The sequence below is a fragment of the Harpia harpyja genome, chromosome Z (genome assembly GCF_026419915.1).
Source record: "Harpia harpyja isolate bHarHar1 chromosome Z, bHarHar1 primary haplotype, whole genome shotgun sequence".
In the NCBI taxonomy this organism is placed as follows: Eukaryota; Metazoa; Chordata; class Aves; order Accipitriformes; family Accipitridae; genus Harpia; species Harpia harpyja.
Window position 1 is genome coordinate 89,708,210 of NC_068969.1, and position 13,457 is coordinate 89,721,666.

The 13,457-nt window shown below is 35.8% G+C and overlaps 1 protein-coding gene across 1 annotated transcript in view; it reads left to right on the forward strand.

The window, feature by feature from the left end:
- SV2C (synaptic vesicle glycoprotein 2C) overlaps nt 1-13,457 on the forward strand; it is a 117,617-nt gene that overhangs the window by 38,691 nt on the left and 65,469 nt on the right. Inside the window, exon 3 of the mRNA XM_052778380.1 lies at nt 12,084-12,264. Within this exon, the coding sequence (XP_052634340.1) occupies nt 12,084-12,264 (181 nt within the window). The remainder of the gene's footprint in view (nt 1-12,083; nt 12,265-13,457) is intronic.

Below are 13,457 nucleotides of genomic sequence, written 5' to 3' on the forward strand. Positions count from 1 at the left end.
TTGCTTCAGCTGAACTCAATGAGTACAGTGGATATTGGGAAACCTGCTTTTATTTAAATGATGAAAAATACAGCCTGCAATTGGGATAACATATGTACTTGTGAAGATTGAGTAGCTGGTAAGATACTTGTACATTTAACCGCTTACAAACATGCATTACCACCATGTGCAAACATGCCTGTACTGTTTATTTGCACACAAAAATAAAGCTAAATAATTATGCATTTGTAGTCATCTTCAAATCTCTGTCTTGGAGATTGATTGTGTCTAAAATAGATAAAAATCACTGAGCTGCTTTTTTATGCATTGCAGGTTATTTTCTGGCTCTGCCCATCCCATCACAGATCAGTGACTTTACTATTTACATCACACAAATTTATAATCTTACAAAAGCGGCCAAAAGAAGGAAATGCCTCCCAAAGGAAAAGCCTGAGGGCCATAGTGATTTCGCACATTTAATTTGGCTGTTGCCTCCACTTTTTGCTCCCTTTCTCAACTGCCATGGGATCTCTGGCTGGTGATACATCACTTCTTAAATCAACGTGTCAAATGGAGTTTTTTAACCAAACTGAACATTTTAAATATGATGGTCCACTCTCTTCCAAGTCCCTGTTTGCTTAATTCTGCAAAGTAGTTAAGTTATGATCTGCAAGCTTTCTTTATAGAAATGTTTATCTTCATTATTTGTGTATTTGTAGCTCTGAATTTTGCATCTTGCATGTTGAGTTATGAGATGAAAGAGAGGACGTATGAGCTCCTCAGCAAGAAGAAGAAATATTTTCACAGAGAAAGTGTTAATGAACTTTGTTAAGACATGGAACAAACATAATTTAATGGCTTTTTGTCACAGCTGAGTAAACTTCTTCATATGCATTTTATCGATGGATTTAACCATTCAAGGACTTTAGAACCTTTCAAAGTCTCACTTGTCATTTTATCTTACACTACCAATATTTTGAAGAATTGGAAGCAAATTGTACGTTGTGATAGATACGGTTTGAAATAGCTACTTATTCCAGAACTTTGGCTGTTTAAGGGAATGTCAGTGCTGAAAAGTATGGAACACAAATAATTTTTTTAATCTACTCTGACTGCATTCTACTGCAGATATAATTCTTTCCTTGCGATGGGTGCGTCTATTCTCACTGTACACAACTGGTTGCCTTGTTTGAAGTACCAGTTTGGTATTGTTTCAAATGTATGGAATATCACTACTTTCATAGCTGATGCAGAATCAAAGTCACTAAATTATACAAGTATATATACGTAAATGAACGAATAATACTGAGTTACTGCTAGAATAGATACATGAATATGATGAATGTAAATTTTTTTAACTGTTCATGCAAAAACTTGTTTAACAACAGCTATAGTGATAGTTGACAGTTTGTCCAGGCCACTGTTATTTAATGACAATTATAATAAAGTTTATTTTTTAATTTATTCTTCCCCATTTTTCAACACATTTTTGGCCCTATACAAATGGGAAGGCTTGATAGGAGGGGGTGATATAAATGTAAGGTTTTGCAGTTTCACATACTACAACAAACAGGCCACAGGGGTCCAGGAGGAATTACTCACAGATTTATTATGTAACTGGAACTGTGGGTGACTTAGGGAAGTTCTCTCCATGTTTTTTTTTTCATTGAAGAATCTCGGATTTTACACCCAGGCCAACTCTACTTACTACTCAGACTTCTAGATGGGCATTTCCCTACCACTAACTGTAAAATGTCGTTCCCTGGCTCTCTTAAACCAATGACCCTTTTATCCAACATCTACCAGTCTTTGTTCCAGCTAGTGGAAACAAAACCAAGAGTTTCTGATGACACATTACATATGTCAAGTTATTCTAGCTTTTCTTAACAAATAAGCTTTTCTCAGGATAAACATGTGATGAACAAAGTGTCTTCAAAGACTCACAGAAACCCATTTATGAGGCAGACAGATGTTTTTATATGACTTTTGGGGGGGGGCTGTAGAAAGTTGGGCGAGTAATGTAAAGTAGGAAAATTAAGAAAATGGTGTAAAGTGACACTGGCTTTACATCCATAGTGTTAAAAAAGGTCTGCATTCTCAAGGATAGGCAAAGGGGGTCCATTTGCAAATTTCTTCATGTCATGTTAGCTGTACTGAAATTATTTACTGTATACTGGTTAGCAGTGGAGAACTTCATATTAAGTTGAAGAAGTATGGATGAATATAACCCATGTGATGCGTGACTCTGTTGTGCTGTGTTTTTCTTTTGTCTGGCATTTGTCAGACCTCTTCTTTTTCACAGAGCACATGTATTTTCCTAATCTGCTAGAATTCAGGGTGATTTTCAAGGTTGGTTCTGAAGTTGCCACTAACAACTCTTGTTAAACCCAGATCATGAACGGATAGATGCAGTCATCTAAACAATTTTCCATATAGATATTATAACAGTGCCTCCTGGCACTATTGTAAATATGTAATTAAAAGGCCCGTTTAGCATCACCAGCACCTGCAGGTGTACTGGCACCATACAGGGGATTATTCTGCTCTGTCATTCTTAATTCTGACATTAGATTAGTTAATCTATTTAATTGACTCTAAATGGGAAAGCAGAAAGAAGATGTGGACCCATTAGCAATGGAAGTTTCCTTTTTCATTGTATGTTAGGTTGGGGTAGATCATGTCTCGTGTCAGGTACTTTGGGAGATCTGTGAGTTTCAGACCCTTATTAATTTTGGCAACCTGTTTCTGATGAGGTTAGGCCTAATTCAATGTCTTATTCTGAAACCAGTGGAAAGTCTTTGATTTGAGGTTTGTTTGTTTTGGGGTTTTGGAGGTGTTTTTTTGTAGTATCGTTTCTCTTCCCCCATCTTTTCACTTTATTGGAACAAAGGTGGTAACAGCCTCTGTATGGATGAAGCAAAATTTAAAAAAAGTTATTTCCTCCCATTTACAAGGACACTGAAGAAATAATCAACTGTTAGCTTTAATATTGTACAGTTACCTTCACTAGGAGCACAGTTTTATTCATTAGTTCTTAGTACCATGTGCTTTGATTTGCTGAGTTGGATGCATCTGTTATTAATGTAGGTGTATGCACTTCGGGCTTTGTTTTAATTCAACACTAATTAAAAGTTAGTGATATTCATGGACTCTGCTCTGTTTTGAGTCAGAAGCAGGACTAGGCAAATAAGAAATTAACATTCAGGCAATAAAACTTGTAGCCAAAATGAACAGTTTTGATATGAAATGAGATGATTAATGTAGACAATTGCGTGGGCAATTTAAAGCTTTAGTGAAATACATTTTTTTGCTTTGAAATTTAATTAATTGTAGCACATCGCACAGTGCAATCATACGCAGCATTTATAATCATTCTGATTCTCAGGATTGCCATGGAAGTGCATTTCAAATTGCAAAGTCACAGCAATTTCTAGCACGACAGGGTCAATTCAGAGATGGGCAAAGAGTGCATTGAATTTAGCATCTAAATCTGAGAGCAGAAAAATCCAGAGGAACCTCTGCAGTTGCAGTGGAAGAAAATAGGAATTAGGGGTATTAGGACAGCTTAACTACGTGTGTTTTATCCAAAGCTTGTCTGTTAGGATTTTCTTGCTAATGCCAGAGGGAACTGTTCGATCAAAGGATAAGATAGTGTGAAAACAGTATGTTCAGTGATAGTACCTAGGGAATCTGTCAACAGCTTACATCATCACTGGGGATTACTTGAGTTTTTGATAAAGTCTGTGCTCTATATATTGCATATTGGTAACTACCATCTTGTAAAATTACTGTTTATATGGGAAGAAAAATACCACATATTGGCTCATTCCTACAGCCCCACGTTGCTAAATTTGAATACTGATTGCTTATTTCTGTTGTGAGTATCAAGGAAGCAGTGCTTTGGTCTTTTTCTCTATAATGGATTGTTGATTTAGCTAGCCAAGCAATAGCAGTAGCATTGTGCTGCTGTTTGCTGCAATAATCACTACCAGTATTCAGTCTGTAAATGGTCCTAATGAAGAAAATGGAATAACTCTGATCAATTTTTTATTCTGAGAAATCTGTTCTGGAATAAATAAAAATGATGCTAGCATCTGGTAGTAGGTGGTACTTTTTTTAAAGACTTAGTTATTGACATGATAACATTCTTAAAGCAGAAGTGATGATGACAATGTGCTGCAAAAGTACTGGTTTATCATATTCTCTATTTTGCTGCCTTATCAGAAGATACAGCTGTGAAGAAAATTCCACATCTTAGCAAGTAATCTACTACCTGTCACAAACTCTGCAGTTACTGAGCTTTTTCTATGCACTTATTAATTTATCTAATTAGGATCTGAGGAAAAGCAGGGGCAGTTATTCCTTTTGTTATTATAGTGTTTCAATTAAAATAATATCTAAGTACACAGGAAACTCATCTGTTAAGACAGAGTATTATTTTATTAGTAAAAGTAAAAACCACATGTATTAGCACACCTGCTTATGTAAATTTTAGATACAAGGTGAACGTCCCCAGAACTGTAAGGACAGTTAATAGCATACAGACCTGAGATACAGGAAACAAATCAAGAGTAGACATATTAGGCACATCAGTTTAATTAATACAAGCACGCCAGAGGAAACAAAAAAAATAACTAATACCTAAATGAAATCTGTGCAACAGATTGTTGTGGGACCCTTTGACTTTCACATGGATGGCATTTCTGGAAAAGTCAAAACCTTTCCAGCTATGAGTTTTCATCTCTGGAATTTCCCTCAAGGTGGACACACACTGGAGTAGATTAATGATTTGGAAATATATGCAAGTTGTTTTCCTGGAAAAAAATGTGGGTTTTTTTATTTCATGGAGAGGACAGAACTGTTCTCACTTCTCCTTTCCTCCCAAGACAAAAAATTGTCTTCCTGGCTCATCTTTGACTTTTGTAAGAGCACAGGTGGGTGATGAGTGTGAGTAGCCATGCCGTGAGACCATTTTCACTTCAGTCTCAATGTTAAATCAAGGCAAATATATTGTAGGTATTTGTTGGTCTAAAATTTTGTTGACCTAAAATTTTGTATTGTCAAATTTTGTCCTGCATTAGGTGCTTTCTGAATATGCCATAAGTCCCATTCACTTAGTTTCAGTTGTCTCCCAACTATCTTGGAAGTTCCATAGTGGGCTTCTACATCTACTTCCCTTTTTGAGTTCAGTTGTCAGGAAAATTTGCACTTGATCCTTTTGAAAGGGAAAAAAATATGGAAAAAATGTGTTTGTTTGTTCGTTTTTTCATTTAATATTTTGTACTTTTTCTAGGGTCTATCTTTGTTTTGTGTTTGTGAGGCTTCTCTTTAAAAGTACAGTACTTGGCTACCTCATGACAGTTTTCCTTTGATTAAATCAGTCCTCAAATTATGCCTGTCATACTATTACAAATCTGTATTGTTTGAATTGCTTGTGTTGCTGATGATGTTTTTTCCCCTATTATCTTAAAGATCCTAAATAGGTTTGCACTGTTTACTGATAGGTTTGAACTGTTGAGTTACTTGCTCTTTCATTTTCCTATCTATGCTGGTCAGCTGAGTATGACCTTGCTTTTGCTCAGCTTTGCTTTCAGTTCCATTTTCCTGACTTTCATGGTTGAGTTTTTCTATTGCAGTTCATCAGTATTGTCTGAGAATAGGATCATTTTCTCTGAGAACCAGATACAGTTCACTTGATTTCTATTTATGTGAAGTTTCTGGATTGGTATCAGATTAAATGTCATCAGATATTTTGTAGGTGTGTTTGAAAGTGGTATAAGGAGGTGCTTGTTTTCTTTTTTCTGTTGATGGAGCAGAGGGACTTTTTATTGTATTGTTTTTATTTGCTTGATTTAAGTTATGAATTGTATGCTATGTGGTTTTACATCACAGCATATCCCTGAGTTATTATCCTGTGTAAATACTAGAGAAACAGACTTTCAGAAATTAATAAACATTTTTTAAAACTTGTTTTGGATTGAAACAATATTTTTTAAATTTTCTTCCCTTCATGAAAACATTAGTGTTTCTGTATTGCTCAGCATGTTTCAGAAGAGGAGACAAGGTTGTACTTTTTCCCACTGATCTCACTGGGATTCAGTATCTTCCTTCATTTCAATGAGTGTGAATTTATATCTTTCTTTAGTTATTATGGAGATAAAGTTGTCCTTTTTTACTCACTGTGAACGATATCGAGAATGTCTTGTAGCTGCGCTAAGCAGCTAAAAAATACGCAAAAGCTAAATGATCTGTCATGCGAAGACTTGTCACTTTGGAATTATTGCTATTAGTGAACTAAGCATACAGGTTACTCAGTTGCAAGTCACACTCGAAGGTCCAAGAGTCACCGCAGTGTGATAAACACTGTACAAACTTATATTGAGAATGAAAAGCTTCAGCATTCATTTTAAAATAGCTTTATACCCTTCATGTATTTAAACAGACAAACCCTATTACCATGATTTCTAAAAATAATTCCAATAATGTAGTAGTAAGTTAGACTTGACTCTTTGTAAATATATATTAAGCAGAAGAGCAAAAAGCTTCAAAAAGAATGTGTAATTAAGCATCTGCATTAAAGAGTATGAAATTGCAGATTGAAGCCTGTCTGCAGCTGTCCTGAAAGGGAAGGCAAGAAGAGTGGATTAGTCTGAGGAGCAGTAATAGAAAAAGAGCCTGACATGCTGTGACATTTGGGGATTTGCATATATTGTATATTATTAGGTAAAAGCAATCATTTAACATCTGAAGTTAAGACACAAAATGATTGCTGTGGGAAACAGCTAGCATTTAGATAAAGGAAATCAATGGCTTGAGAAGTCTTGAACTTACAAAGACTCATGCAAAATTTTAATTTTAGTTAATATGGTGGCTGGTTCACATGTTTTTTGGAAAACAGTACAAAAACAGTTCAGCCTTTTCAGATGGCTGAACAATTGATGTTTTACTCTTTAACCACTTAGATCTACAAATTAAAAATTTACCATTCCATAAATATAGAGCTTGTTGTTCCACCACTTCAAGCTCTGTTTAGAGAAAAGAAGAAATAGTTGTTACTGAAGAATATTAGTTTGTGGCCATTCTTTATGTAAGAATGTTGGAGTGTTAGGATCTCCAAGGAGGTGAATGGCATAATATAACAAATAAGAAATGAAGATCCAATATTGTGACTACACAGATGGTTTTAGACATCCAAAGACGGTGGCTTTAGAAAATTGAGTTCTTCTGCCAATTCTGGAGTTATTACAGTTTTCTTATATTTGCTGTCTTAATGGAAAATTTTTTGCTCTAATTACCTAGTATTATAAACAGTTAATTAGATGCTATGTTTGACTGAAGTTAGTTGCTGCATGGGTTGTGATTCTTTTCAAAGTCTTTTCTGATCAAAGAAACCAATAACAAATTATAATTAAGTATAGTTCTAAAGATTATCATCTTTAAACTCTGAATATGCTGATCATCGGGGTTAAAACAAAGATAATGTATTATGCTACTTATAGGCATTGGAGTCTTTCACTGCGAATTGTTATTTTCTAAACAATAGCATATGGGAAGAGACCAGTACAAGTAAATAAAACACTGATTAAAGTACAGTATAATTCTTATGAAGGGAGCTTTTCTCCTCTTGGAGCTGTCTTAGGACCACATTTATAAACTCGTTTTCCAAAATACAAATAACATTTTAATCTTATTCTAAGTCTTTTTTTTAATGAGAGTACTTCTTCCAGTTGTATAAAATACATTCCTCACCCAGACAAATGACCTAAACAACACAACAGGAAAAAAGAAACTGAAGGCTAGTTTTATATCTCTAATAGGTGTGTTAGCAAAAGCAAAAGACAACCATCTGTGAGTCCCATAGCCTGAGTCTCTCTGTTGCAAGGAATTGTGACTTTAATTTCATTGCTTTATTTTCTCTCAGTGAAGTGTATACTTACCAACTGACTTGTCAGAAGGATTTGGCTATCATTTAGATACCAGGCTATGAATTGTAACGGACAGTGGCAAGTAATGAAGTTATGGCAGCACAAGGAGTAAGATACTGTTTAACTGAACCTCAGTGACCAATCATGCATGTATTCTTATCCCATTGCTTAAGCTGCCCATAACTAGCATTTGGATACTGAGGGAGTTCTTGGTCTGCTGCTTTGTAAGGTTAAGCTGTTGCTAGCAACCTGAAAGATGCTGTGTACATTAATTTAAAAAATACCTAGCCACCTGGTAGCCAAAGTGTGTGCATGGTGTAAACCAATTCCAGACCCAGGTGCCCTCATCTGAAGAGGATGCAAGCGTGTATTTTGTACATTTGTACAACGGGAAAATCACTGAAGGATGTAGAATTTCTGCTGTGGAAAGAAAATACAGGTTGTTAAAACTTGATACAAGAACAACAGAAGAGAATATTCATTTTAGCATGGTGTGAGTTTCTTTTCAGCTGCCACTTGCCTCTTCTCAGTGCCTTTCCACCAAATGAGAGAGCTTGAGATTTCATGTTACTTTGTGGGGAAATCAAAGACTTAGGTAACAGATATCATTAGTAGTCCTTGTATTTTAAAATAAAATTTAATTTTTAAAAATATATTTTTAGGATCATGGTGGATGTCAAATTCGTGTGTGCCTTGTGCTGTGTAAGCTAACTTCTTTAGAGGTGCAAGTGTGCTGTACCAAAAAGAAAAAGAAAAGCAGCCAGTTTTGTGATCAGTAGTAGCTGCTCAAAAAGGGAATACCACTCTCAGGATTACATGCTAGATTAAAATCTATATACGTATATGTACACCCATGCAAGTATTGTTTTGATGACCAGATAATGAGAAAAGGGAGCAAGGTGTGACCAACAACAGGATATTTAATTTTTACATATATAAATTTATGCAAAATGTAATATGTGATTTATGAAAGGTGTACAAAAAAATTATAGTGTTTTCCTCATGAAATTTGTGTTCTGACCAGTGGCATGACATAATAAACAAGAGCTACAACGGCTGGAAAGGAAGGCATGATGAAGGGCAAAATGATAATCTGTTGTCATTGGTTACTTGCATTTTTTAGGTGGTTGTTTAGCTATTTTAACTGTTCATAGAGTTCTTCTTTGGCATTTGTCAGTTTTACAGCTTATTGTGAATATTGCTGTAGGAGGAAAGGTCTTAAGGAATGATTTAAAAGCTGAGAGGAAGGGGACTCCCTTTATGGGCTGCAGGCAGGTTTATGTTCTTTGTAAAGAGAGATGGAAAATATGAAAAAGAAGAAAGACAGGAAAATATACTGAACAGGTATCACTGGTAGCTGCATTAGGTTCAGGATGGAAGGGATACAGATCTTTGGTGGGGGAGAGAGATCGTGGAGGGTCTGCAAGGCAATTAGGAAAAAATTCAAAGTTAATATAATGGGAATGAATAAGCTAATGGTGCAGCTCAGAGAGCAGCTTATTTATAGCAGTTTATTGATAGGAGGAGAATATTATTTTTAGCAGCATCTTTTGAATGCTCTTCAGGAGAATTACATGGGTATAAGAGAGGCCAAAGCACAGTACAATGACCAAAGGACTTGTCATCAAAAAGAAAGGTTAATGTTTTTAAACTCTCAAGACTTGGAAACTTTTTTCTTTCATCATTCATAGTGTTTTGATATTTCTGTGCATCACGAGGAAAGTAGTTACTTGGTAAAATTAAGATTATTTTCATAAAATATTTCAAAGTTATCTATATAAAGAAATGCAAAACTGTTTGATTGGCCTTCTCTGAGTATTTCTGATACTAGACTGTTGACTCGGAAAGCCCAACAATGTTTATGTATGAAAGAATGTGAGGAATTTCACTTTAAGAGTAAAAATTAACCATTTTATTTGCCTTTTTGAAATCAGTCTGCTGGCAATGCAGCTATTGAACTATTTTTGCTAAGTTCTTTCAACTAATATTGACAAGAAAGCACCAGCTCTCCTGGATGGAGTTTCCAAACTGCTTGTGAGTACTGGTCTACCTGCAGCGTGAGACAGTAACCTTGCCCACAGGAGAGATCTTAAAGCAGTTGAGTGAATACACTAAGCCACTTGCCAAGCTTTGACTCTTTAGGACTAGAAAATGTACGAGCTGGGTGTACATTCTCAGGAAATTCTCAATTATTGGAATAAAAATCTCTGATCAGAAAGAAGGAGCTATCTGATAAAGGTCTGTTGCTAAACACCGCTAAACCAAAAAAGAGTATTGTAGTGTCTGTGTCCTTCCTGGCTAAAAGGAAAGAACAAAGATATGTTAGTAATTTTGCAAATTCTGGATTTATTTACATTGTCATCAATATCCTTTGATGAAAGACTAAGAATGCAGTAACGGCTAGAACATGTTCATTGATAAAAATTGTTTTGAGAACACATTTAACTGTTGTTCTTAAGGAGCTTGTTGCTCTTGCTTAGGTAGAGAGATAGTTAATGCTCCTGTGAAGAGCAGCAATGGATCTGTCATCCTGTCCTGAGGGACACATGGAGAAGACAGTCAGTCTAAGAAATATCCTGTTCTTATTTTATGTTGGCTAAAAAGGCAGCTGCAGAAAAGACTGGTTTGCTGGTATTTGTCACATTCAGTGGCAAAGGGCATTGATAAAAACAGCATACTCACCTAACCAAAATATAACTCTCTATATTGCTAATATACATTTAACACAATCTGTGTTCTATCAAATGTTTTAAAACGGTATCTCATAAGGTAGCAGCAGTGGAAACTACTTGTACAAAACATGAGAGGGAACAGGGACATTTTGGGGTACACGAGACTCTGCAGATGTCAGCACTTCAGATGTGGACATCTGGAATTCCAAGCATGGAAATATTGATGAGTGACCTCTACATTAATATGCAGTTCACCGAGCCCAGGCATTTAAGTATTTTTTTCAGCTTTCTTTCCCTTACAACTACCTTCTGCAGGGCAGAGGTGATTCTTCTGGAGGCCAGAATTTTAGACAACAGCAGTTAAAGCCCAGCAGAGTTGCTCGTGAATTTGTCTGTTCTTGTGGCTGATCAACAAGAGACACAGGACAAGGACTGCTAGTATTTTAGCTGCTTCCAGCTACTTTGTATTTAATTCCTGTTCTGTGGTAGACGTATAAGATGGTAGCAACTGCTGGGTAGATAAAACCCAATCTGGGTAGTTCAATAAGAAATTAGGTGCGAGAAGAATTACATGTATCAAATAAAATACAAATCTGGTTGGTTCTGTCCAAAGCTTGGGAACTACTTTTTCTTCTGACAGTCTGCTCAATGTGTTGTGCATTTTTGCCAAATGTCCCACAGAAGGTTTGTCCCTGGAAAGGAAATAATGTACAATATGCTAAGATGTGAATGGTCAAGGTGTTAAACATTTCAACTTATCTTTCTGTGAGAAAGTACTTCAAGTTGAAAACATCATTAACATTAAAAAAAATCACCCCAAAATAATTTTTCCCTAATTGATTTTAATGTGTGTAGCTAAACTGTAATATATATGTTCAAAATTCTGTGGGGAAAAAAAAACAAACCCAAAACATTCCAGTGCTTTTCTGTATGCAGGACAGTGTCTTTTTAAATAAAGCAGTACACTGAAGTAGGAGGAAAAAAACCAATAAGGCTGGACATGTATGATTCTATAGATTTCAAATGGAAAGTGTCTGTTTCATAAACAGCTTCCTTTAGACTTAGCACATCTTACTCCCAATGATTTATGCCCTACAGGCCTGCTTATATTCTAGAAATGTTCAGACAATTTGTTTCTGTAGGGGAAGTTATAATTTTTGCAGTATTTAAAATGAATGCAGTTTATTACTGAGGATATAGTGGCATTCTTTCTCCCATTCAGTCTTATTTGCCTGTATTTTAATTGTTTTAGCTAGAGGCACCTTGTTTAATAATTATATTAAGCTTCAGTGTGTCTGGTAACAGATGACAAAGACACAGTATGAAATCTGTTCTCCCTAGATATATTTGCAAAGATGTGTATATAATTTCTATTCACTGAGAAAGGAGAAATTAATCTCTATACTGTTTGTTTTGTAAATACAGAAAATAAACTATTTTTGGTGTGGTCAATTGTGGTCATTTATGTAGCTCACAAAACAACATCTCTTTTTTTTGTGTATTGCAGGTAGCATAGTGTACCTTGGGATGATGGTGGGGGCATTCTTCTGGGGAGGCTTGGCAGACAAGGTGGGAAGGAGACAGTCACTCCTGATATGCATGTCTGTCAATGGATTCTTTGCCTTCCTTTCATCATTTGTCCAGGGCTATGGCTTCTTCCTCTTCTGTCGCTTGTTTTCTGGATTTGGGTAAGCTCCTCTGGTTTTGCTCATTTCACAATTCTGTGTGTTAATAAAACCTCCCTCTTTGCAAAAGTACATTATTTAATGTAGAAATCTAGTCTGTGTCAGGAACAAGAGAATTAAACAAGGTAGCTACTGCACTCCTAAATAACAACCTGAAGGGGAAGAATAATGATTTTAGGGGAAAGACACAGACTGCAAATTGTGAGATTGAGTTCTGGTCTTATTTTGCAAGACTTGCTTTGTGAACTTGATCAAATTGTTTAACTTTTATGCTTCAGCTTCTCTGTGTATTGCTTGTTCAGTCAGCAAAATAATACCCTCCTCACACGGGTACTGTAAGATTTCAGTAATATTTGTAAAGTTTCTAATGTCTTTGTGTGCCTAATATTGTTTATAATACCCCTGCAGTCAAGACTGTCAAATTTAAAACGGGGCCCTAGAGTGTGGCAAATATTATTGCTCTCTCCAGAAGTATGGTGTTTGTGGCCCTGTGTTTGATTTACTTTTTCTTTAAATAACTTCTCAGGTTTTGGAAAAGTTTAAGATATTGGTAATGGTCAATTATCATTTTAAATTTACATGAGCAGAGATTGGGATACACAAGTAAATTACTATGAGAAAGCTTCTACCTTTACTGCACCCTTGGATGATCAAGAGCTCTGTTCTGCAGAGCAGTTAGTTTAGCAATTCTGGTAATTGTTTGATTCAGATCAAAAGTCCCAGTTACAATTCCATTTCAGGTCACTGTCAATCTTTAGGATGCTGAACAGACAGGAGCTGGCAGACAAAGCACTGTATACTGTGTCATAAAGCCATTCACATGAAATCCACTGCTTGTATGGTTTGCTGGCTGTAGTTTATGTAGCCACAATGCATTAACACTGTTGTGTGATGTTTGCGGTTTTAGAAACCCCTTGAACTGGTCTGAAGTAAGGTAGGACTAGACACCCATACCAAAAAGAAATTACCATAACACTGAGTACTATTAAACTGATTTAGAAAGGGGGATGGAAGGGCAAGGGGACAGAGGAAGGAGGTGTGAGGAGTCCTCTTGCTAGAAGAATCCTCCTAGTCTGTCACCATATTTTCAGATATGACTTTAAAAGAGATCAAGAGGAAATGGCAACTTCTAATTCTCTAAAAAAAAACTTAGAAAAACAAAACAAAAAAATCCCATCCAGCTTATTGAAGTGTTT